Genomic DNA, 22,434 nt, shown 5'->3' with positions numbered 1-22,434 from the left:
ATCAAACGCTCCCAGGACAGGTACAGTGGGTTAGATACAGAGTAAAGCTCCCTCTGCACTGTCCCATCAAACACTCCCAGGACAGGTACAGGGGGTTAGATACAGAGTAAAGCTCCCTCTATACTGTCCCATCAAACACTCCCAGGACAGGTACAGGGGGTTAGATACAGAGTAAAGCTCCCTCTACACTGTCCCATCACACACTCCCAGGGCAGGTACAGGGGGTTAGATACAGAGTAAAGCTCCCTCTACACTGTCCCATCACACACTCCCAGGGCAGGTACAGGGGGTTAGATACAGAGTAAAGCTCCCTCTACACTGTCCCATCAAACACTCCCAGGGCAGGTACAGGGGGTTAGATACAGAGTAAAGCTCCCTCTGCACTGTCCCATCACTGAGTGTAAAGTGCTTTGGAAGAAAAATTTGGAGGAAAGTTGTCTGAAGTTTACAATTTTTATTGGCATTTTTTGAGGATTTTATTACGAGAATGAATCTATCATCAAAAATGTTACCGACTAAGTCCGACAATGGTTTTATACAGAGAATGTAGAAATTAAAAAAAGGTCGAGCAGTTTAACGGGGCACCTCAGATCACACACGGGGTCAGAGAGACACTGCACCCACCCCCGTACCCCGGGGAGAGTGGGTGTCCCGTACCCCGGGGAGAGTGGGTGCCCCGTACCCCGGGGAGAGTGGGTGTCCCGTACCCCGGGGTGAGTGGGTGTCCCATACCCCGGGGAGAGTGGGTGCCCCATACCCGGGGAGAGTGGGTGCCCCGTACCCCGGGGAGAGACCCGTACCCCGGGGAGGGTCAGTGTCCCGTACCCCGGGGAGAGACCCGTACCCCGGGGAGAGACGGTGCCCCGTACCCCGGGGAGAGTGGGTGTCCCGTACCCCGGGGAGAGTCCGTGTCCCGTACCCCGGGGAGAGTGTGTGCCCTGTACACCGGGGAGAGTGGGTGCCCCGTACCCCGGGGAGAGTGGGTGTCCCGTACCCCGGGGAGAGTGGGTGTCCCGTATCCCGGGGAGAGTGGGTGTCCCGTACCCCGGGGAGAGACCCGTACGCCAGGGAGAGTCCCGTACCCCGGGGAGAGTGGGTGCCCCGTACCCCGGGGAGAGACCCGTACCCCAGAGAGAGTTGGTGCCCCGTACCCCGGGGAGAGTCCCGTACCTCGGGGAGAGACCCGTACCCCAGGGAGAGTGGGTGCCCCGTACCCCGGGGAGAGTGGGTGCCCCGTACCCCGGGGAGAGTGGGTGCCCCGTACCCCGGGGAGAGTGGGTGCCCCGTACCCCGGGGAGAGTGGGTGCCCCGTACCCCGGGGAGAGTGGGTGTCCCGTACCCCGGGGAGAGTGGGTGCCCTGTGGGGGTGCCCCGTACCCCGGGGAGAGTGGGTGTCCCGTACCCCGGGGAGAGTGGGTGCCCCGTACCCCGGGGAGAGTTTGTGCCCTGTGGGGGTGTCCCGTACCCCGGGGACAGTGGGTGCCCCGTGGGGGTGGGACCAGTACCCCGGGGGAGGGTCACGGAAGGGCAAGGGGTTCTCCGTGTGTGTACTGTGGGGAGGTGGGGGGAGGGGATGAGTTAGCGGCACTGAGGACCGATCTCCGCTGAACATTGCACCTTGCAGAGATCCGTCACTATCCCGCTCCCCCTCTCTCCAGATTGTCGCGACTGTGGCGAGGGCTGGAGGAGGGGAGCGGGGGGAGGTGCGGAGGGAGAGAGTCACGCTGGTGTTCGGCTGGGCCCCGTCACAGGAAGTAATCAGCCACCGGCTTCTTGGAGGGAATTCCCCGGGTCTCCTGTGGGGCTGCTTCGAAGATGATGAATTCCTTCTGGAGATGTTCATCCAGCTCCAAGATTGCAGCAACATTCCCACATCTGGAGGGGAGGGGGAGGGGAGGACAGTCAGCACTGGAAATCACCCCCCCCCTCGCCCCCCGACCCCCTCCCCTCTCCCCCACAAACCCGGAATCTGCACCGGCACATCACAGATATACAGCACTCCCTCAGTACTGCCCCTCCGACAGTGCGGCGCTCCCTCAGTACTGCCCCTCCGACAGTGCGGCACTCCCTCAGTACTGCCCCTCCGACAGTGCGGCGCTCCCTCAGTACTGCCCCTCCGACAGTGCGGCGCTCCCTCAGTACTGCCCCTCCGACAGTGCTGCGCTCCCTCAGTACTGCCCCTCCGACAGTGCGGGGCTCCCTCAGTACTGCCCCTCCGACAGTGCGGCACTCCCTCAGTACTGCCCCTCCGACAGTGCGGCACTCCCTCAGCACTGCCCCTCCGACAGTGCGGCACTCCCTCAGTACTGCCCCTCCGACAGTGCTGTACTCCCTCAGTACTGCCCCTCCGACAGTGCGGCACTCCCTCAGCACTGCCCCTCCGACAGTGCGGCACTCCCTCAGTACTGCCCCTCCGACAGTGCGGCACTCCCTCAGTACTGCCCCTCCGACAGTGCGGGGCTACCTCAGTACTGCCCCTCCGACAGTGCGGCACTCCCTCAGTACTGCCCCTCCGACAGTGCGGGGCTACCTCAGTACTGCCCCTCCGACAGTGCGGCGCTACCTCAGTACTGCCCCTCCGACAATGCGGCACTCCCTCAGTACTGCCCCTCCGACAGTGCGGCACTCCCTCAGTACTGCCCCTCCGACAATGCGGCACTCCCTCAGTACTGCCCCTCCGACAGTGCGGCACTCCCTCAGTACTGCCCCTCCGACAGTGCGGCACTCCCTCAGTACTGCCCCTCCGACAGTGCGGCACTCCCTCAGTACTGCCCCTCCGACAGTGCGGCACTCCCTCAGTACCGCCCCTCCGACAGTGCGGCACTCCCTCAGTACTGCCCCTCCGACAGTGCGGCGCTCCCTCAGTACTGCCCCTCCGACAGTGCGGGGCTCCCTCAGTACTGCCCCTCCGACAGTGCAGGGCTCCCTCAGTACTGCCCCTCCGACAGTGCGGGGCTCCCTCAGTACTGCCCCTCCGACAGTGCGGCACTCCCTCAGTACTGCCCCTCCGACAGTGCGGCGCTCCCTCAGTACCGCCCCTCCGACAGTGCGGCACTCCCTCAGTACCGCCCCTCCGACAGTGCGGCACTCCCTCAGTACTGCCCCTCCGACAGTGCGGCACTCCCTCAGTACCGCCCCTCCGACAGTGCGGCACTCCCTCAGTACTGCCCCTCCGACAGTGCGGCGCTCCCTCAGTACTGCCCCTCCGACAGTGCGGCGCTCCCTCAGTACTGCCCCTCCGACAGTGCGGCACTCCCTCAGTACTGCCCCTCCCACAGTGCGTCACTCCCTCAGTACTGCCCCTCCCACAGTGCGGCGCTCCCTCAGTACTGCCCCTCCGACCGTGCGGCACTCCCTCAGTACCGCCCCTCCGACAGTGCGGCACTCCCTCAGTACTGCCCCTCCCACAGTGCGTCACTCCCTCAGTACTGCCCCTCCGACAGTGCGGCACTCCCTCAGTACTGCCCCTCCGACAGTGCGGCACTCCCTCAGTACTGCCCCTCCGACAGTGCGTAGTTTCTCCTGATTTCACCCTGGGATTTATTAGTAATTATCTTATACTGATGGCCCCTAGTTATCTCCTCCCCACAAGTTGGAACATTCTCTCTGTATCCACTTGATCAAAACCTTTCATAGTTTTAAAGATCTCTAATAGCTCACTCCTCAGCCTTCTCGGTTCGAGAGAAAAGTGACCCGGCCTGTCCATCCTTTCCTGATATGTATACCCTCGCATTTCTGGTATCATCCTCGTAAACCTTCGCTGAACCCTCTCCAGTGCCTCCAACTCCTTTTCATAATATGGAGACCAGAACTGTGCACAGTGCTCCAAGTGTGGTCTAACCCAGACCAGAACTGTGCACAGTGCTCCAAGTGTGGTCTAACCAGACCAGAACTGTGCACAGTGCTCCAAGTGTGGTCTAACCAGACCAGAACTGTACACAGTGCTCCAAGTGTGGTCTAACCAGACCAGAACTGTACACAGTGCTCCAAGTGTGGTCTAACCAGACCAGAACTGTGCACAGTGCCCCAAGTGTGGTCTAACCAGACCAGAACTGTACACAGTGCTCCAAGTGTGGTCTAACCAGACCAGAACTGTGCACAGTGCTCCAAGTGTGGTCTAACCAGACCAGAACTGTACACAGTGCTCCAAGTGTGGTCTAACCAGACCAGAACTGTACACAGTGCTCCAAGTGTGGTCTAACCAGACCAGAACTGTACACAGTGCTCCAAGTGTGATCTAACCAGACCAGAACTGTGCACGGTGCTCCAAGTGTGATCTAACCAGACCAGAACTGTGCACAGTGCTCCAAGTGTGGTCTAACCAGACCAGAACTGTGCACAGTGCTCCAAGTGTGGTCTAACCAGACCAGAACTGTACACAGTGCTCCAAGTGTGGTCTAACCAGATCAGAACTGTGCACAGTGCTCCAAGTGTGGTCTAACCAGACCAGAACTGTACACAGTGCTCCAAGTGTGGTCTAACCAGACCAGAACTGTGCACAGTGCTCCAAGTGTGGTCTAACCAGACCAGAACTGTACACAGTGCTCCAAGTGTGGTCTAACCAGACCAGAACAGTGCACAGTGCTCCAAGTGTGGTCTAACCAGACCAGAACTGTGCACAGTGCTCCAAGTGTGGTCTAACCAGACCAGAACTGTACACAGTGCTCCAAGTGTGGTCTAACCAGACCAGAACTGTGCACAGTGCCCCAAGTGTGGTCTAACCAGACCAGAACTGTACACAGTGCTCCAAGTGTGGTCTAACCAGACCAGAACTGTACACAGTGCCCCAAGTGTGGTCTAACCCAGACCAGAATTGTTTTCTGCTCATCACACATGACCCCCCATTTCTGTGGTGGGACTTGCCCCCCCCCCCCCACACCCCGAGGTTGCAGAGGGGGAAGGGATTGACACGATGCTGTGGGGGTGACCCCTGACCTGTAGCAGTAGTTGGGTGTGTAGAGGGGGAAGAGATTGACCCAATACCTTGCCCGTGACCCCTGACCTGTAGCAGTAGTTGGGTGTGTAGAGGGGGAAGAGATTGACCCAATACCTTGCCCGTGACCCCTGACCTGTAGCAGTAGTTGGGTGTAGAGGGGGAAGAGATTGACCCAATACCTTGCCCGTGACCCCTGACCTGTAGCAGTAGTTGGGTGCAGAGGGGGAAGAGATTGACCCAATACCTTGCCCGTGACCCCTGACCTGTAGCAGTAGTTGGGTGTAGAGGGGGAAGAGATTGACCCAATACATTGCCCGTGACCCCTCACCTGTAGCAGTAGTTGGGTGCAGACCAGACTGTTAGTACTGTCTCGTTGAAATGCCATTTGTAACCTTCCATCACCAGCTGGTGTGCCCGGCAGATCATGTCGATGTCGTTGGCGGCATTGAATTGTGCAACAACGTCGCTGCCGAACAGGTAGCCAGCCCCCCTTGGACTCACGCCCCACCCCGTCGTATCTGAGAAGGGCCAAAGAGAGGAGCAGTTAGGTCGGGCTGGATCGAAAATTGGTTAACTGACAGGAAACAGAGAGCAGGAATTAAACGGGTCTTTCTCGGGGTGTCGGGCAATGACTTGTGGGGTACCACAGGGATCATATCCCACCAGCGAGCTCATGGTCTACAGGGCTGTAGTGATACCCACCCTCCTGTGTGGCTCAGAGACACGGACCGTGTACAGTAGGTATCTCACCCCCAGCTCATGGTCTACAGGGCTGAAGTGATACCCGCCCTCCTGTGTGGCTCAGAGACATGGACCATGTACAGTAGGTATCTCACCCCCAGCTCATGGTCTACAGGGCTGTAGTGATACCCGCCCTCCTGTATGGCTCAGAGACATGGACCATGTACAGTAGGTATCTCACCCCCAGCTCATGGTCTACAGGGCTGCAGTGATACCCTGCCCTCCTGTGTGGCTCAGAGACACGGACCGTGTACAGTAGGTATCTCACCCCCAGCTCATGGTCTACAGGGCTGTAGTGATACCCACCCTCCTGTGTGGCTCAGAGACATGGACCATGTACAGTAGGTATCTCACCCCCAGCTCATGGTCTACAGGGCTGCAGTGATACCCTGCCCTCCTGTGTGGCTCAGAGACACGGACCGTGTACAGTAGGTATCTCACCCCCAGCTCATGGTCTACAGGGCTGTAGTGATACCCGCCCTCCTGTGTGGCTCAGAGACATGGACCGTGTACAGCAGACACCTCAAGTCGCTGGAGAAATACCACCAACGCTGTCTCCGCAAGATCCTGCAAATCCCCCGGGAGGACAGACGCACCAACGTTAGCGTCCTCGACCAGGCCCAACATCCCCAGCATCGAAGCACTGACCACACTCGACCAGCTCTGCTGGGCAGGGCCACATTGTCCACATGTCCCCCCCGCCAGACACGGGACTCCCCAAAGCAAGCGCTCGACTCGGAACTCCTTCACGGGCAAACGGGCCAAAGGTGGGCAGAGGAAACGTTACAAGGGACCACCCTCAAAGCCTCCCTGATATAAAGTGCAACATCCCCACCGACACCTGGGAGTCCCTGGGCCCAAAGACCAGTCCGCCCCAAGTGGAGGGAGCGCATCCGGGAGGGGGCGCTGAGCACCTCGAGTCTCGTCGCCGAGAGCGTGCAGAAACCAAGCGCAGGCAGCGGAAGGAGCGTGCGGCAAACCAGTCCCACCCTCCCCTTCCCTCAACGTCTGTCTGTCCCACCTGTGACAGGGACTGTGGCTCCTGTATTGGACTGTTCGGCCACCGAAGGACTCACTGTTAGAGTGGGAGCAAGTCTTCCTCGATTCCGAGGGACTGCCTATGATGATGATGACCACAGGGATCAGTGTTGGGGCCCCAGCTATTTACAATATATATATAAGTGATTTGGATGAGGGAACCAAATGTAATATTTCCAAGTTTACTGACGACTAGGTTGGATTGTGAGTTGTGAGGAGGATACAAAGAGGCTGCAAGGCGATTTAGATCGGTTGAGTGAGTGGGCAAACACATGGCGGATGCAGTATAACGTGGATAACGTGTTATGCTCCTCCTGTACCATGTGGGAACTCAGGGACACTTCCGGTGTCCCTGACGACTACATCTGCGGGAAGTGTATCCGCCTCGAGCTCCTGACGGTCCGCGTTGCGGAACTGGAGCTGAGGGTGGATTCACTCTGGAGCATCCACGATGCTGAGAATGACGTGAGTATCACGTGTAGTGAGTTGGTCTTACCGCAGGTATAGGGTCCACAGCCAGCTAGGGAATGGGTGACCAACAGGAAGAGGAGTGCAAGAAAGGTAGTGCAGGGGTCCCCTGCGGTCATCCCCCTGCAAAACAGATACACCGATTTGAGTACTGTTGAGGGGGATGACTCATCAGGGGAGGGCAGCAGCAGCCAAGTTCATGGCACTGTGGGTGGCTCTGCTGCACAGGAGGGCAGGAAAAAGAGTGGGAGAGCGATAGTGATAGGGGATTCAATGGTGAGGGGAATAGATAGGCGTTTCTGCGGCCGCAACCGAGACTCCAGGATGGTATGTTGCCTCCCTGGTGCAAGGGTCAAGGATGTCTCGGAGCGGGTGCAGGACATTCTGAAAAGGGAGGGAGAACAGCCAGTTGTCGTGGTGCACATTGGTACCAACGACATAGGTAAAAAAAGGGATGAGGTCCTCCGAGACGAATTTAAGGAGCTAGGAACTAAATTAAAAAGTAGGACCTCAAAAGTAGTAATCTCGGGATTGCTACCAGTGCCACGTGTTAGTCAGAGTAGGAATCGCAGGATAGCTCAGATGAATACGTGGCTTGAGGAGTGGTGCAGCAGGGAGGGATTCAAATTCCTGGGGCATTGGGACCGGTTCTGGGGGAGGTGGGATCAGTACAAACCGGACGGTCTGCACCTGGGCAGGACCGGAACCAATGTCCTAGGGGGAGTGTTTGCTCGTGCTGTTGGGGAGGAGTTAAACTAATATGGCAGGGGGATGGGAACCTATGCAGGGAGACAGAGGGAGACAAAATGGAGTCAGAAGCAAAAGATAGAAAGTAGAATAGTAAAAGTGGAGGGCAGAGAATCCCAAGGCAAAAAACAAAAAGGGCCACATTACAGAAAAATTCTAAAGGAGCAAAGGGTGTTAAAAAAGGCAAGCCTGAAGGCTCTGTGCCTCAATGCGAGGAGTATTGGGAATAAGGTGGATGAATTAACTGCGCAGATAGCAGTTAACGGATATGATGTAATTGGCATCACGGAGACATGGCTCCAGGGTGACCAAGGCTGGGAACTCAACATCCAGGGTTATACAACATTTAGGAAGGATAGACAGAAAGGAAAAGGAGGCAGGGTGGCGTTGCTGGTTAAAGAGGAAATTAATGCAATAGTAAGGAAGGACATTAGTTTGGATGATGTGGAATCGGTATGGGTGGAGCTACGGAATACCAAAGGGCAGAAAACGCTAGTGGGAGTTGTGTACAGACCACCAAACAGTAGTAGTGAGGTTGGGGAGGGCATCAAACAAGAAATAAGGGATGTGTGTAATAAGGGTACAGCAGTTATCATGGGTGACTTTAATCTACATATAGATTGGACTAACCAAACTGGTAGCAATACGGTGGAGGAGGATTTCCTGGAGTGTATTAGGGATGGTTTTCGAGACCAATATGCTGAGGAACCAACCAGAGAGCTGGCCATCCTAGACTGGGTGATGTGTAATGAGAAGGGACTAATTAACAATCTTGTTGTGCGAGGCCCCTTGGGGAAGAGTGACCATAATATGGTAGAATTCTTTATTAAGATGGAGAGTGACACCGTTAATTCAGAGACTAGGGTCCTGAACTTAAGGAAAGGTAACTTCGATGGTATGAGGCGTGAATTGGCTAGAATAGACTGGCGAGTGATACTTAAAGGGTTGACAGTGGATAGGCAATGGCAAACATTTAAAGATCACATGGACAATTGTACATCCCTGTCTGGAGTAAAAATAAAACGGGGAAGGTGTCTCAACTGTGGCTAACGAGGGAAATTAGGGATAGTGTTAAATCCAAGGAAGAGGCATATAAATTGGCCAGAAAAAGCAGCAAACCTGAGGACTGGGAGAAATTTATAATTCAGCAGAGAAGGACAAAGGGTTCAATTAGGAGGGGAAATAGAGTACGAGAGGAAGCTTGCTGGGAACATAAAAACTGACTGCAAAAGCTTCTATAGATATGTGAAGAGAAAAAGATTAAACGTGGGTCCCTTGCAGTCAGATTCAGGTGAATTTATAATGGGGAACAAAGAAATGGCAGACCAGTTAAACAAATACTTTGGTTCTGTATTCACGAAGGAAGACACAAATAACCTTCCAAATGTACGAGGGGACCGAGGGTCTAGTGAGAAGGAGGAACTGAAGGATATCCTTATTAGGTGGAAAACTGTGTTCGGGAAACTGATGAGATTGAAGGCTGATAAATCCCCGGGGCCTGATAGTCTGCATCCCAGAGTACTTAAGGAAGTGGCCCTAGAAATAGTGGATGCATTGGTGATCATTTTCCAACAGTCTATCGACTCTGGATCAGTTCCTATGGACTGGAGGGTAGCTAATGTAACACCACTCTTTAAAAAAGGAGGGAGAGAGAAAATGGGTAATTATAGACCGGTTAGCCTGACATCAGTAGTGGGGAAAATGTTGGAATCAATTATTAAAGATGAAATAACAGCGCATTTGGAAAGCAGTGACAGGATCGGTCCAAGTCAGCATGGATTTATGAAAGGGAAATCATGCTTGACAAATCTTCTGGAATTTCTTGAGGATGTAACTAGCAGAGTGGACAAGGGAGAACCAGTGGATGTGGTGTATTTGGACTTTCAAAAGACTTTTGACGAGATCCCACACAAGAGATTGGTGTGCAAAATCAAAACACATGGTATTGGGGGTAATGTACTGACGTGGATAGAGAACTGGTTGGCAGACAGGAAGCAGAGAGTCGGGATAAACGGGTCCTTTTCAGAATGGCAGGCAGTGACTAGTGGAGTGCCGCAGGGCTCAGTGCTGGAGCCCCAGCTATTTACAATATACATCAATGATTTAGATGAAGGAATGGTGTGTAATATCTCCAAGTTTGCAGATGACACTAAGCTGGGTGGTGGTGTGAGCTGTGAGGGGGACGCTAGGAGGCTGCAGGGTGACTTGGACAGGTTAGGTGAGTGGGCAAATGCATGGCAGATGCAGTATAATGTGGATAAATGTGAGGTTATCCACTTTGGTGGCAAAAACACGAAGGCAGAATATTATCTGAATGATGACAGATTAGGAAAAGGGGAGGTGCAACGAGACCTGGGTGTCATGGTACATCAGTCATTGAAGGTTGGCATGCAGGTACAGCAGGCAGTTAAGAAAGCAAATGGCATGTTGGCCTTCATAGCGAGAGGATTTGAGTACAGGGGCAGGGAGGTGTTGCTACAGTTGTACAGGGCCTTGGTGAGGCCTCACCTGGAATATTGTGTACAGTTTTGGTCTCCTATTGAGGGAGTGCAGCAAAGGTTCACCAGACTGATTCCAGGGATGGCTGGACTGACATATGAGGAGAGACTGGATCAACTGGGCCTTTAGAAACATAGAAAATAGGTGCAGGAGTAGACCATTCAGCCCTTCGAGCCTGCACCGCCATTCAATAAGATCATGGCTGATCATTCCCTCAGTACCCCTTTCCTGCTTTCTCTCCATACCCCTTGATCCCTTTAGCCGTAAGGGCCACATCTAACTCCCTCTTGAATATATCCAATGAACTGGTCTCAACAACTTTCTGTGGTAGAGAATTCCACAGGTTCACCACTGTCTGAGTGAAGAAGTTTCTCCTCATCTCAGTCCTAAATGGCTTACCCCTTATCCTTAGACTGTGACCCCTGGTTCTGGACTTCCCCAACATCGGGAACATTCTTCCTGCATCTAACCTGTCCCGTCCCGTCAGAATTTTATATGTTTCTGTGAGATCCCCCTCTCATCCTTCTAAACTCCAGTGAATACAAGCCCAGTCGATCCAGTCTCTCCTCATATGTCAGTCCCGCCATCCCGGGAATCAGTCTGGTGAACCTTCGCTGCACTCCCTCAATAGCAAGAATGTTCTTCCTCAGATTAGGAGACCAAAACTGTACACAATACTCCAGGTGTGGCCTCACCAAGGCCCTGTACAACTGTAGCAACACCTCCCTGCCCCTGTACTCAAATCCCCTCGCTATGAAGGCCAACATATCATTTGCTTTCTTCACCGCCTGCTGTACCTGCATGCCAACCTTCAATGACTGATGTACCATGACACCCAGGTCTCGTTGCACCTCCCCTTTTCCTAATCTGTCACCATTCAGATAATATTCTGCCTTTGTGTGTTTGCCGCCAAAAAGGATAACCTCACATTTATCCACATTATACTGCATCTGCCATGCATTTGCCCACTCACCTAACCTGTCCAAGTCACCCTGCAGCCTCTTAGCGGCCTCCTCACAGCTCACACCGCCACCCAACTTAGTGTCATCTGCAAACTTGGAGATATTACACTCAATTCCTTCGTGTAAATCATTAATGTATATTGTAAATAGCTGGGGTCCCAGCACTGAGCCCTGCGGCACCCCACTAGTCACTGTCTGCCATTCTGAAAAGGACCCGTTTATCCCGACTCTCTGCTTCCTGTCTGCCGACCAGTTCTCTATCCACGTCAGTACATTACCCCCAATACCATGTGCTTTAATGTTGCATACCAATCTCTTGTGTGGGACCTTGTCAAAAGCCTTTTGAAAGTCCAAATACACCACATCCACTGGTTCTCCCTTGTCCACTCTACTAGTTACATCCTCAAATAAACTCCAGAAGATTTGTCAAGCATGATTTCCCTTTCATAAATCCATGCTGACTTGGACCGATCCTGTCACTGCTTTCCAAATGCGCTGCTATTTCATCTTTAATAATTGATTCCAACATTTTCCCCACTACTGATGTCAGGCTAACCGGTCTATAATTACCCGCTTTCTCTCTCCCTCCTTTTTAAAAAGTGGTGTTACATTAGCTACCCTCCAGTCCATAGGAACTGATCCAGAGTCGATAGACTGTTGGAAAATGATCACCAATGCATCCACTATTTCTAGGGCCACTTCCTTAAGTACTCTGGGATGCAGGCCCCGGGGATTTATCGGCCTTCAATCCCATCAATTTCCCCAACACAATTTCCTGCCTAATAAGGATATCCTTCAGTTCCTCCTTCTCACTAGACCCTCGGTCCCCTAGTACATCCTGAAGGTTATTTGTGTCTTCCTTCGTGAAGACAGAACCAAAGTATTTGTTCAACTGGTCTGCCATTTCTTTGTTCCCCATTATAAATTTACCTGAGTCCGACTGCAAGGGACCTACGTTTGTCTTCACTAATCTTTTTCTCTTCACATATCTACAGAAGCTTTTGCAGTCAGTTTTTATGTTCCCAGCAAGCTTCCTCTAATACTCTATTTTCCCCTCCTAATTAAACCCTTTGTCCTCCTCTGCTGTATTACAAAATCCTCCCAGTCCTCAGGTTTGCTGCTTTTTCTGGCCAATTTATATGCCTCTTCCTTGGATTTAACACTATCCTTAATTTCCCTTGTTAGCCACGGTTGAGCCACCTTCCCCATTTTATTTTTACTCCAGACAGGGATGTACAATTGTTGAAGTTCATCCATGTGATCTTTAAATGTTTGCCATTGCCTATCCACTGTCAACTCTTTAAGTATCACTCGCCAGTCTATTCTAGCCAATTCACGTCTCATACCATCGAAGTTACCTTTCCTTAAGTTCAGGACCCTAGTCTCTGAATTAACTGTGTCACTCTCCATCTTAATAAAGAATTCTACCATATTATGGTCACTCTTCCCCAAGGGGCCTCGCACAACAAGATTGCTATTAGTCCTCTCTCATTACACATCACCCAGTCTAGGATGGCCAGCTCTCTGGTTGGTTCCTCGACATATTGGTCTAGAAAACCATTCCTAATATACTCCAGGAAATCCTCCTCCATCGTATTGCTACCAGTTAGGTTAGCCCAGTCAATATGTAGATTAAAGTTGCCCATGATAACTGCTGTACCTTTATTGCACACATCCCTAATTTCTTGTTTGATGCTGTCCCCAACCTCACTAGTACTGTTTGGTGGTCTGTACACAACTCCCACTAGCATTTTCTGCCCTTTGGTATTCCGTAGCTCCACCCATACCGATTCCACATCATCCAAGCTAATGTCCTTCCTTACTGTTGCATTAATTTCCTCTTTAACCAGCAACGCCACCCTGCCTCCTTTTCCTTTCTGTCTATCCTTCCTAAATGTTGAATACCCCTGGATGTTGAGTTCCCAGCCTTGGTCACCCTGGAGCCATGTCTCCGTGATACCAATTATATCATATTCATTAATTGCTGCCTGCGCAGTTAATTCATCCACCTTATTCCCAATACTCCTCGCATTGAGGCACAGAGCCTTCAGGCTTGTCTTTTTAACACACTTTGACCCTTTAGAATTTTTCTGTAATGTGGCCCTTTTTGTTTTTTGCCTTGGGATTCTCTGCCCTCCACTTTTACTATTCTACTTTCTATCTTTTGCTTCTGCCCCCATTCTACTTCCTTCTGTCTCCCTGCATAGGTTCCCATCCCCCTGCCATATTAGTTTAACTCCTCCCCAACAGCACTAGCAAACACTCCCCCGAGGACATTGGTTCCGGTCCTGCCCAGGTGCAGACCGTCCGGTTTGTACTGGTCCCACCTCCCCCAGAACCGGTTCCAATGCCCCAGGAATTTGAATCCCTCCCTTCTGCACCACACCACATGTATTCATCTGCGCTATCCTGCGATTCCTACTCTGACTAGCACGTGGCACTGGTAGCAATCCTGAGATTACTACTTTTGAAGTCCTACTTTATACACTGGAGTTTAGAAGGATGAGAGGGGATCTCATAGAAACATACAAGATTCTGACGGGACGGGACAGGTTAGATGCAGGAAGAATGTTCCCGATGTTGGGAAGTCCAGAACCAGGGGTCACAGTCTAAGGGTAAGGGGTAAACCATTTAGGACTGAGATGAGGAGAAACTTCTTCACTCAGAGAGTTGTTAACCTGTGGAATTCCCTGCCGCAGAGTGTTGTTGATGCCAGTTCACTGGATATATTCAAGAGGGAGTTAGATGTGGCCCTTACGGCTAAAGGGATCAAGGGGTATGGAGAGAAAGCAGGAAAGGGATACTGAGGGAATGATCAGCCATGATCTTATTGAATGGTGGTGCAGGCTCGATGGGTCAAATGGCCTGCTCCTGCACCTATTGTCTATGTTTCTATGGGTCAGAGCATCAGTGCTTGCTCAAACCCCGGAGAGAGTCAGTGCCCCGTGGGGGAGACCCGTACCCCGGGGAGAGTCGGTGCCCGTGGGGGAGACCCGTACCCCGGGGAGAGTCGGTGCCCCATGGGGGAGACCCGTACCCCGGGGAGAGTGGGTACCCCGTGGGGGAGACCCGTACCCCGGGGAGAGTGGGTACCCCGTGGGGGAGACCCGTACCCCGGGGAGAGTCGGTGCCCCGTGGGGGAGACCCGTACCCCGGGGAGAGTGGGTGCCCCGTGGGGGAGACCCGTACTCTGGGGAGAGTGGGTACCCCGTGGGGGAGACCCGTACCCCGGGGAGAGTGGGTACCCCGTGGGGGAGACCCGTACCCCGGGGAGAGTGGGTGCCCCGTGGGGGAGACCCGTACCCCGGGGACAGGGGAGAATACCAGGATAGACTGCCGCTCCCACCACTCCCCCTGATCTCGGTCCCGTTTACCTTCCGGGTCGGACCACAATAGATCACACATTGGACCATCGTGGGGCACCTCCTGTTTCCGATCTATTGTCCGAATCTGGTCCAGTGTCTGAATGGAGGGAGAGAGGCCGCCATGTACACAGAATATCTGAGAGAGAGAGAGATGGGGTGGGGGCTGAGTTACACACAGTCGTGCTCAACGTGACACAGAGAATCTCCCCGTCACTGAGCACCCGGCAACAACCCACCGCCCCGGCAACAGCCCACCGCCCCGGCAACACCCACCGCCCGGGCAACACCCACCGCCCCGGGCAACAGCCCACCGCCCCGGCAACAGCCCACCGCCCCGGCAACAGCCCACCGCCCCGGCAACAGCCCACCGCCCCGGCAACAGCCCACCGCCCCGGCAACAGCCCACCGCCCCGGCAACAAGCCATCGCCCCGGCAACAAGCCACCGCCCGGGCAACAGCCCACCGCCCGGGCAACAGCCCACCGCCCCGGCAACAGCCCACCGCCCGGGCAACACCCACCGCCCGGGCAACACCCACCGCCCCGGCAACAACCCACCGCCCCGGCAATGCCCACCGCACCAGGCAACAAGCCACCGCCCCGGCAACAGCCCACCGCCCCGGCAACAGCCCACCGCCCCGGCAACAGCCCACGGCCCCGGCAACACCCCACCGCCCGGGCAACAGCCCACCGCCCGGGCAACAGCCCACCGCCCGGGCAACAGCCCACCGCCCGGGCAACAGCCCACCGCCCCGGCAACAGCCCACCGCCCCGGCAACAGCCCACCGCCCCGGCAACAGCCCACCGCCCCGGCAACAGCCCACCGCCCCGGCAACAGCCCACCGCCCCGGCAACAGCCCACCGCCCCGGCAACAGCCCACCGCCCCGGCAACAGCCCACTGCCCCGGCAACAACCCACCGCCCCGGCAATGCCCACCGCACCAGGCAACAAGCCACCGCCCCGGCAACAGCCCACCGCCCCGGCAACAGCCCACTGCCCCGGCAACGCCCACCGCCCCGGCAATTATAGTCAATAATCCAATCCTGCGCCCCACCCGTTTCCCCCCCCCCACTAGCCTCCCCACATAAACCCCCTCCCCCGACCCCTCCCCCCACACAAACCCCTCTCCCGACCCCTCCCCCCACACAAACCCCTCTCCCGACCCCTCCCCCCACACAAACACCTCTCCCGACCCCTCCCCCCACACAAACACCTCTCCCGACCCCTCCCCCCACACAAACACCTCTCCCGACCCCTCCCCCCACACAAACCCCTCTCCCGACCCCTCCCCCCACACAAACACCTCTCCCGACCCCTCCCCCCACACAAACCCCTCTCCCGACCCCTCCCCCCACACAAACACCTCTCCCGACCCCTCCCCCCACACAAACCCCTCTCCCGACCCCTCCCCCCACACAAACCCCTCTCCCGACCCCTCCCCCCACACAAACACCTCTCCCGACCCCTCCCCCCACACAAACACCTCTCCCGACCCCTCCCCCCACACAAACCCCTCTCCCGACCCCTCCCCCCACACAAACACCTCTCCCGACCCCTCCCCCCACACAAACCCCTCTCCCGACCCCTCCCCCCACACAAACACCTCTCCCGACCCCTCCCCCCACACAAACCCCCTCTCCCTCCCCCCACACAAACCCCTCTCCCGACCCCTCCCCCCACACAAACCCCTCTCCCTCCCCCTCCCCCCACACAAACCCCTCTCCCTCCCCCTCCCCCCACACAAACCCCCTCCACGACCCCTCCCACCACACAAACCCCCTCCCCCGACCCCTCCCCCTACACAAACCCCCTCCGCCGACCCCTCCCCCCACACAAACCCCCTCCCCCGACCACTCCCCCTATACAAACCCCCTCCACGACCCCTCCCACCACACAAACCCCCTCCCCCGACCCCTCCCCCTACACAAACCCCCTCCGCCGACCCCTCCCCCCACACAAACCCCCTCCCCCGACCACTCCCCCTATACAAACCCCCTCCACGACCCCTCCCCCCACACAAACTCCCTCACCCCGACCCTTCCTGCAACACAAACCCCTTCCCCCCTCCGAGCCGCCCCCCCACCTTGAGCCCTCCCCCTCAAACCTCCCCTCGAGCCACCCCCCAACCCCGTGTCAAACCCCTCCCCCCACCGAGCCCCCTCACCCAAACCACTCCCCCCACCCTGAGCCCCCTCCCCCCCGGAACCTCACTCCGACCCTATCCAACTGACCCCCGACCCCGAACCCTCCTGACCTCCGAACCCTCCCGACGCCCATTCACCCCGTCATATGCTCTATCCTGTACCCCCAGTTTCCCCGCTGGCCCTCCCCTTACCCTGCCCCGCCCCCTCACCCTGCCCCGCCCCCTGCCCCTCACCTTGCCGTCGATGATGGCGGACAGACTGAGGTAGTCGAAGATCTCGGTGCAGTACCGCCACACTGTCACTGATCCGTATTTGCGCAGACACTCGTCGTAGAATCCGTAAACCTGGGTGATCTGTCGGCTCTCGTGGTTCCCGCGGATCAAGGTGATTCTGTCTGGGTAACGCACCTTGGGGGCAAAGGGGCAAAACACAGCGTGAGAGAAGGGTCTGGGACACGGGCATTGTCTTCCTCACCCACATCCCTCACCGAGGCAAACCCACCTCAACCAGACCCCCAGGTACAGAGTAACACTCCCTCTACACTGTCCCATCAAACACTCCAGGGCAGGTACAGAATGGGGTTAGATACAGAGTAAAGCTCCCTCTACACTGTCCCATCAAACACTCCCAGAGCAGGTACAGGGGGTTAGATACAGAGTAAAGCTCCCTCTACACTGTCCCATCAAACACTCCCAGGGCAGGTACAGGGGGTTAGATACAGAGTAAAGCTCCCTCTACACTGTCCCATCAAACACTCCCAGGGCAGGTACAGGGGGTTAGATACAGAGTAAAGCTCCCTCTACACTGTCCCATCAAACACTCCCAGGGCAGGTACTGGGGGTTAGATACAGAGTAAAGCTCCCTCTACACTGCCCCATCAAACATTACCAGGGCAGGTATAGGCGGTTAGATACAGAGTAAAGCTCCCTCTACACTGTCCCATCAAACACTCCCAGGGCATGTACAGGGGGTTAGATACAGAGTAAAGCTCCCTCTACACTGTCCCATCAAACACTCCCAGGGCATGTACAGGGGGTTAGATACAGAGTAAAGCTCCCTCTACACTGTCCCATCAAACACTCCCAGGGCAGGTACAGGGGGTTAGATACAGAGTAAAGCTCCCTCTACACTGTCCCATCAAACACTCCCAGGGCAGGTACAGGGGGTTAGATACAGAGTAAAGCTCCCTCTACACTGTCCCATCAAACACTCCCAGGGCAGGTACTGGGGGTTAGATACAGAGTAAAGCTCCCTCTACACTGTCCCATCAAACACTCCCAGGGCGGGTACAGGGGGTTAGATACAGAGTAAAGCTCCCTCTACACTGTCCCATCAAACACTCCCAGGGCAGATACAGGGGATTAGATACAGAGTAAAGCTCCCTCTACACTGTCCCATCAAACACTCCCGGGGCGGGTACAGGGGGTTAGATACAGAGTAAAGCTCCCTCTACACTGTCCCATCAAACACTCCCAGGGCAGGTACAGGGGGTTAGATACAGAGTAAAGCTCCCTCTACACTGTCCCATCAAACACTCCCAGGGCAGGTACTGGGGGTTAGATACAGAGTAAAGCTCCCTCTACACTGTCCCATCAAACACTCCCAGGGCGGGTACAGGGGGTTAGATACAGAGTAAAGCTCCCTCTACACTGTCCCATCAAACACTCCCAGGGCAGATACAGGGGATTAGATACAGAGTAAAGCTCCCTCTACACTGTCCCATCAAACACTCCCAGGGCAGGTACAGGGAGTTAGATACAGTAGATTGCTGGATGACGACTGACCTGGGAGTTGTGTGTCGATTGGGTCCCTCACTGCCCCCTCCCACCGCTCACCCCGGTCGGGGGTCCCGTATCTGCACGTTCTGCCCACCCCGGTTCTCACCTTCAGAGCGAGGAGCAGTAGGAATGTCTCGACACTGTAGAATCCTCGATCCACAAAGTCGCCCATGAACAGGTAATTTGTCTCGGGGACATCGCCGCCCACCTGGGGAGAGCGAAAGGCGAAAAATCAGTCCTGTATCCCGGGGAGAGTCGGTGCCCCGTGGGGGAGACCCGTACCCCGGGGAGAGTCGGTGCCCCGTGGGGGAGACCCGTACCCCGGGGAGAGTCGGTGCCCCGTGGGGGAGACCCGTACCCCGGGGAGAGTCGGTGCCCCGTGGGGGAGACCCGTACCCCGGGGAGAGTCGGTGCCCCGTGGGGGAGACCCGTACCCCGGGGAGAGTCGGTGCCCCGTGGGGGAGACCCGTACCCCGGGGAGAGTCGGTGCCCCGTGGGGGAGACCCGTACCCCGGGGAGAGTCGGTGCCCCGTGGGGGAGACCCGTACCCCGGGGAGAGTCGGTGCCCCGTGGGGGAGACCCGTACCCCGGGGAGAGTCGGTGCCCCATGGGGGAGACCCGTACCCCGGGGAGAGTCGGTACCCCGTGGGGGAGACCTGTACCCCGAGGAAAGAGTTTGCACTGACAGGGAGGAGTGGGATAGGAGAGAAAGAGCCAATAGCCACTCACCCTGAATAATTCCTTTAGGTCGTAGAACTGCCCATGGATGTCCCCACAGACCTGGGGAGGGAGGGAGTAACGGTTAGCAAATAACAAAGTTTGGTCACAATTTGAGTGAAGCTGCTCTCTGACTGTCTCTGTGGGTACATCAGGAATAGGAGCAGGAGTGGGCCATTCGGCCCCTCGAGCCTGCTCCGCCATTTAATACCACCATGGGCTGATCCGATCATGGACCCAGCTCCACTTCCCCGCCCGCTCCCCATAACCCTTCAATCCCTTATCGCCCAAAAATCTGTCTATCTCCACCTTAAATATATTCAATGTCCCAGCCTCCACAGCTCTCTGGGGCAGAGAATTCCACAGATTTACAACCCTCTGAGAGAAGAAATTCCTCCTCATCTCAGTTTTAAATGGGCGGCCCCTTATTCTAAGACCATGCCCCCTAGTTCTAGTCTCCCCCATCAGTGGGAACATCCTCTCTGCATCCACCTTGTCGAGCCCCCCTCATAATCTGATACGTTTCCATAAGATCACCTCTCATTCTTCTGAACTCCAATGAGTAGAGGCCCAACCTCCTCAACCTTTCCTCATAAGTCAACCCCCTCATCCCCGGAATCAACCGAGTGAACCTTCTCTGAACTGCCTCCAAAGCAAAGTATATCCTTTCGTAAATACGGAGAGCCAAACTGCACGCAGTACTCCAGGTGTGACCTCACCAATACCCTGTATAACTGGAGCAAGACTTCCCTGCTTTTATACTCCATCCCCTTTGCAAGTACAGGTCTGTCACTGTATAACACTGAGCCCCTCCGACAGTGCGGCACTCCCTCAGTACTGCCCCTCCGACAGTGCGGGGCTCCCTCAGTATTGCCCCTCCGACAGTGCGGCACTCCCTCAGTACTGCCCCTCCGACAGTGCGGGGCTCCCTCAGTACTGCCCCTCCGACAGTGCGGGGCTCCCTCAGTACTGCCCCTCCGACAGTGCGGGGCTCCCTCAGTACTGCTGTAACATGTGGTTAGTTCGGGGAGTAGACAGTAGTGGGGTTTCAAGAATGGGAAGGTGTGAGTACTCACGGTTACGGGAGAATCTACTTGTTGTACATTGCTCTCCTCAACCAGGATCTCCCTGAAACCACAACAACAAGCGTTAGTACCAGGTACAGGGGGTTAGATATAGAATAAAGCTCCCTCTGCACTGTCCCATCAAACACTCCCAGGGCAGGTACAGCACGGGGTTAGATACAGAGTAAAGCTCCCTCTACACTGTCCCATCAAACACTCCCAGGGCAGGTGCAGCACGGGGTTAGATACAGAGTAAAGCTCCCTCTACACTGTCCCATCAAACACTCCCAGGGCAGGTACAGGAGGTTAGATACAGAGTAAAGCTCCCTCTACACTGTCCCATCAAACACTCCCAGGGCAGGTACATCACGGGGTTAGATACAGAGTAAAGCTCCCTCTACACTGTCCCATCAAACACTCCCAGGGCAGGTACAGGGGGTTAGATACAGAGTAAAGCACCCTCTACACTGCCCCATCAAACACTCCCAGGGCATATACAGGGGGTTAGATACAGAGTAAAGCGTAGAGCGGAGGGAGGAGGGGAGGGAGAGCGAGAGCGGAGGGGGGAGGGAGAGCGAGAGCGGAGGGGGGAGGGAGAGCGGGGGGGAGGGAGAGCGAGAGGGAGGGAGGGAGGGAGAGCGAGAGGGAGGAGGGAGGGAGGGAGAGCGAGAGGGAGGGGGGAGGGAGAGCGAGAGGGAGGGGGTAGGGAGAGCGAGAGGGAGGGGGTAGGGAGAGCGAGAGGGAGGGGGTAGGGAGAGCGAGAGGGAGGGAGGGAGGGGAGGAGGGAGGGAGGGGAGGAGGGAGGGAGGGAGGGGGGAGGAGGGAGGGAGGGAGGGGGGAGGAGGGAGGGAGGGGGGAGGAGGGAGGGAGGGGGGAGGAGGGAGGGAGGGAGGGGGGAGGAGGGAGGGAGGGAGGGGGGAGGAGGGAGGGAGGGAGGGGGGAGGAGGGAGGGAGGGAGGGGGGAGGAGGGAGGGAGGGAGGGGGGAGGAGGGAGGGAGGGAGGGGGGAGGAGGGAGGGAGGGAGGGGGGAGGAGGGAGGGAGGGAGGGGGGAGGAGGGAGGGAGGAGGGAGGGAGGAGGGAGGGAGGGAGGGGACGAGGGAGGGAGGGAGGGAGGGGACGAGGGAGGGAGGGAGGGAGGGGACGAGGGAGGGAGGGAGGGAGGGGACGAGGGAGGGGACGAGGGAGGGGACGAGGGAGGGGACGAGGGAGGGAGGGAGGGAGGGGACGAGGGAGGGAGGGAGGGAGGGGACGAGGGAGGGAGGGAGGGAGGGGACGAGGGAGGGAGGGAGGGAGGGGACGAGGGAGGGAGGGAGGGAGGGAGGGGACGAGGGAGGGAGGGAGGGAGGGGACGAGGGAGGGAGGGAGGGAGGGGACGAGGGAGGGAGGGAGGGAGGGGACGAGGGAGGGAGGGAGGGAGGGGACGAGGGAGGGAGGGAGGGAGGGGACGAGGGAGGGAGGGAGGGGACGAGGGAGGGAGGGAGGGGACGAGGGAGGGAGGGAGGGAGGGGACGAGGGAGGGAGGGGACGAGGGAGGGAGGGAGGGAGGGGACGAGGGAGGGAGGGAGGGAGGGGGAGGGAGGGAGGGAGGAGGGAGGGAGGGAGGAGGGAGGGAGGGAGGAGGGAGGGAGGGAGGAGGGAGGGAGGGAGGGAGGAGGGAGGGAGGGAGGGAGGAGGGAGGGAGGGAGGGAGGAGGAGGGAGGGAGGGAGGGAGGAGGGAGGGAGGGAGGGAGGAGGGAGGGAGGGAGGGAGGGAGGGAGGGAGGGAGGGGGAGGGAGGGAGGGAGGGAGGGAGGGAGGGAGGAGGGAGGGAGGGAGGGAGGGGACGAGGGAGGGAGGGAGGGGACGAGGGAGGGAGGGAGGGAGGGGACGAGGGAGGGAGGGAGGGAGGGGACGGAGGGAGGGGACGAGGGAGGGAGGGGACGGAGGGAGGGGACGAGGGAGGGAGGGAGGGAGGGAGGGGACGAGGGAGGGAGGGA

The 22,434-nt window shown here is 56.8% G+C and overlaps 2 protein-coding genes across 2 annotated transcripts; both read right to left on the bottom strand.

The window, feature by feature from the left end:
- Window positions 1-434: 434 nt before the first annotated feature.
- LOC139251218 (collagen alpha-1(X) chain-like) lies at window positions 435-1,612 on the bottom strand. Its single transcript, XM_070873181.1, has 2 exons — window positions 1,265-1,612; window positions 435-1,170 (listed from the first exon to the last, which is right to left on the bottom strand). The coding sequence occupies exons 1-2, from the start codon at window positions 1,610-1,612 to the stop codon at window positions 604-606; spliced, it is 915 nt and encodes a 304-aa protein (XP_070729282.1). The 3' UTR covers window positions 435-603.
- Window positions 435-20,520, bottom strand: LOC139251220 (serine/threonine-protein phosphatase 4 catalytic subunit B). The gene is made up of 7 exons (XM_070873182.1): window positions 20,471-20,520; window positions 19,407-19,457; window positions 18,784-18,885; window positions 17,133-17,306; window positions 14,766-14,892; window positions 5,265-5,454; window positions 435-1,875 (listed from the first exon to the last, which is right to left on the bottom strand). Exons 3-7 carry the CDS (start codon window positions 18,847-18,849, stop codon window positions 1,746-1,748), a joined length of 687 nt encoding a protein of 228 aa, XP_070729283.1. The 5' UTR covers window positions 18,850-18,885; window positions 19,407-19,457; window positions 20,471-20,520; the 3' UTR covers window positions 435-1,745.
- Window positions 20,521-22,434: the final 1,914 nt, after the last annotated feature.

Source organism: Pristiophorus japonicus, unplaced genomic scaffold, assembly GCF_044704955.1.
Source record: "Pristiophorus japonicus isolate sPriJap1 unplaced genomic scaffold, sPriJap1.hap1 HAP1_SCAFFOLD_424, whole genome shotgun sequence".
Classification (NCBI taxonomy): domain Eukaryota; kingdom Metazoa; phylum Chordata; class Chondrichthyes; family Pristiophoridae; genus Pristiophorus; species Pristiophorus japonicus.
Note: the sequence above shows the minus strand (reverse complement) of the source record. Positions and strands in the feature narration are given on the sequence as shown.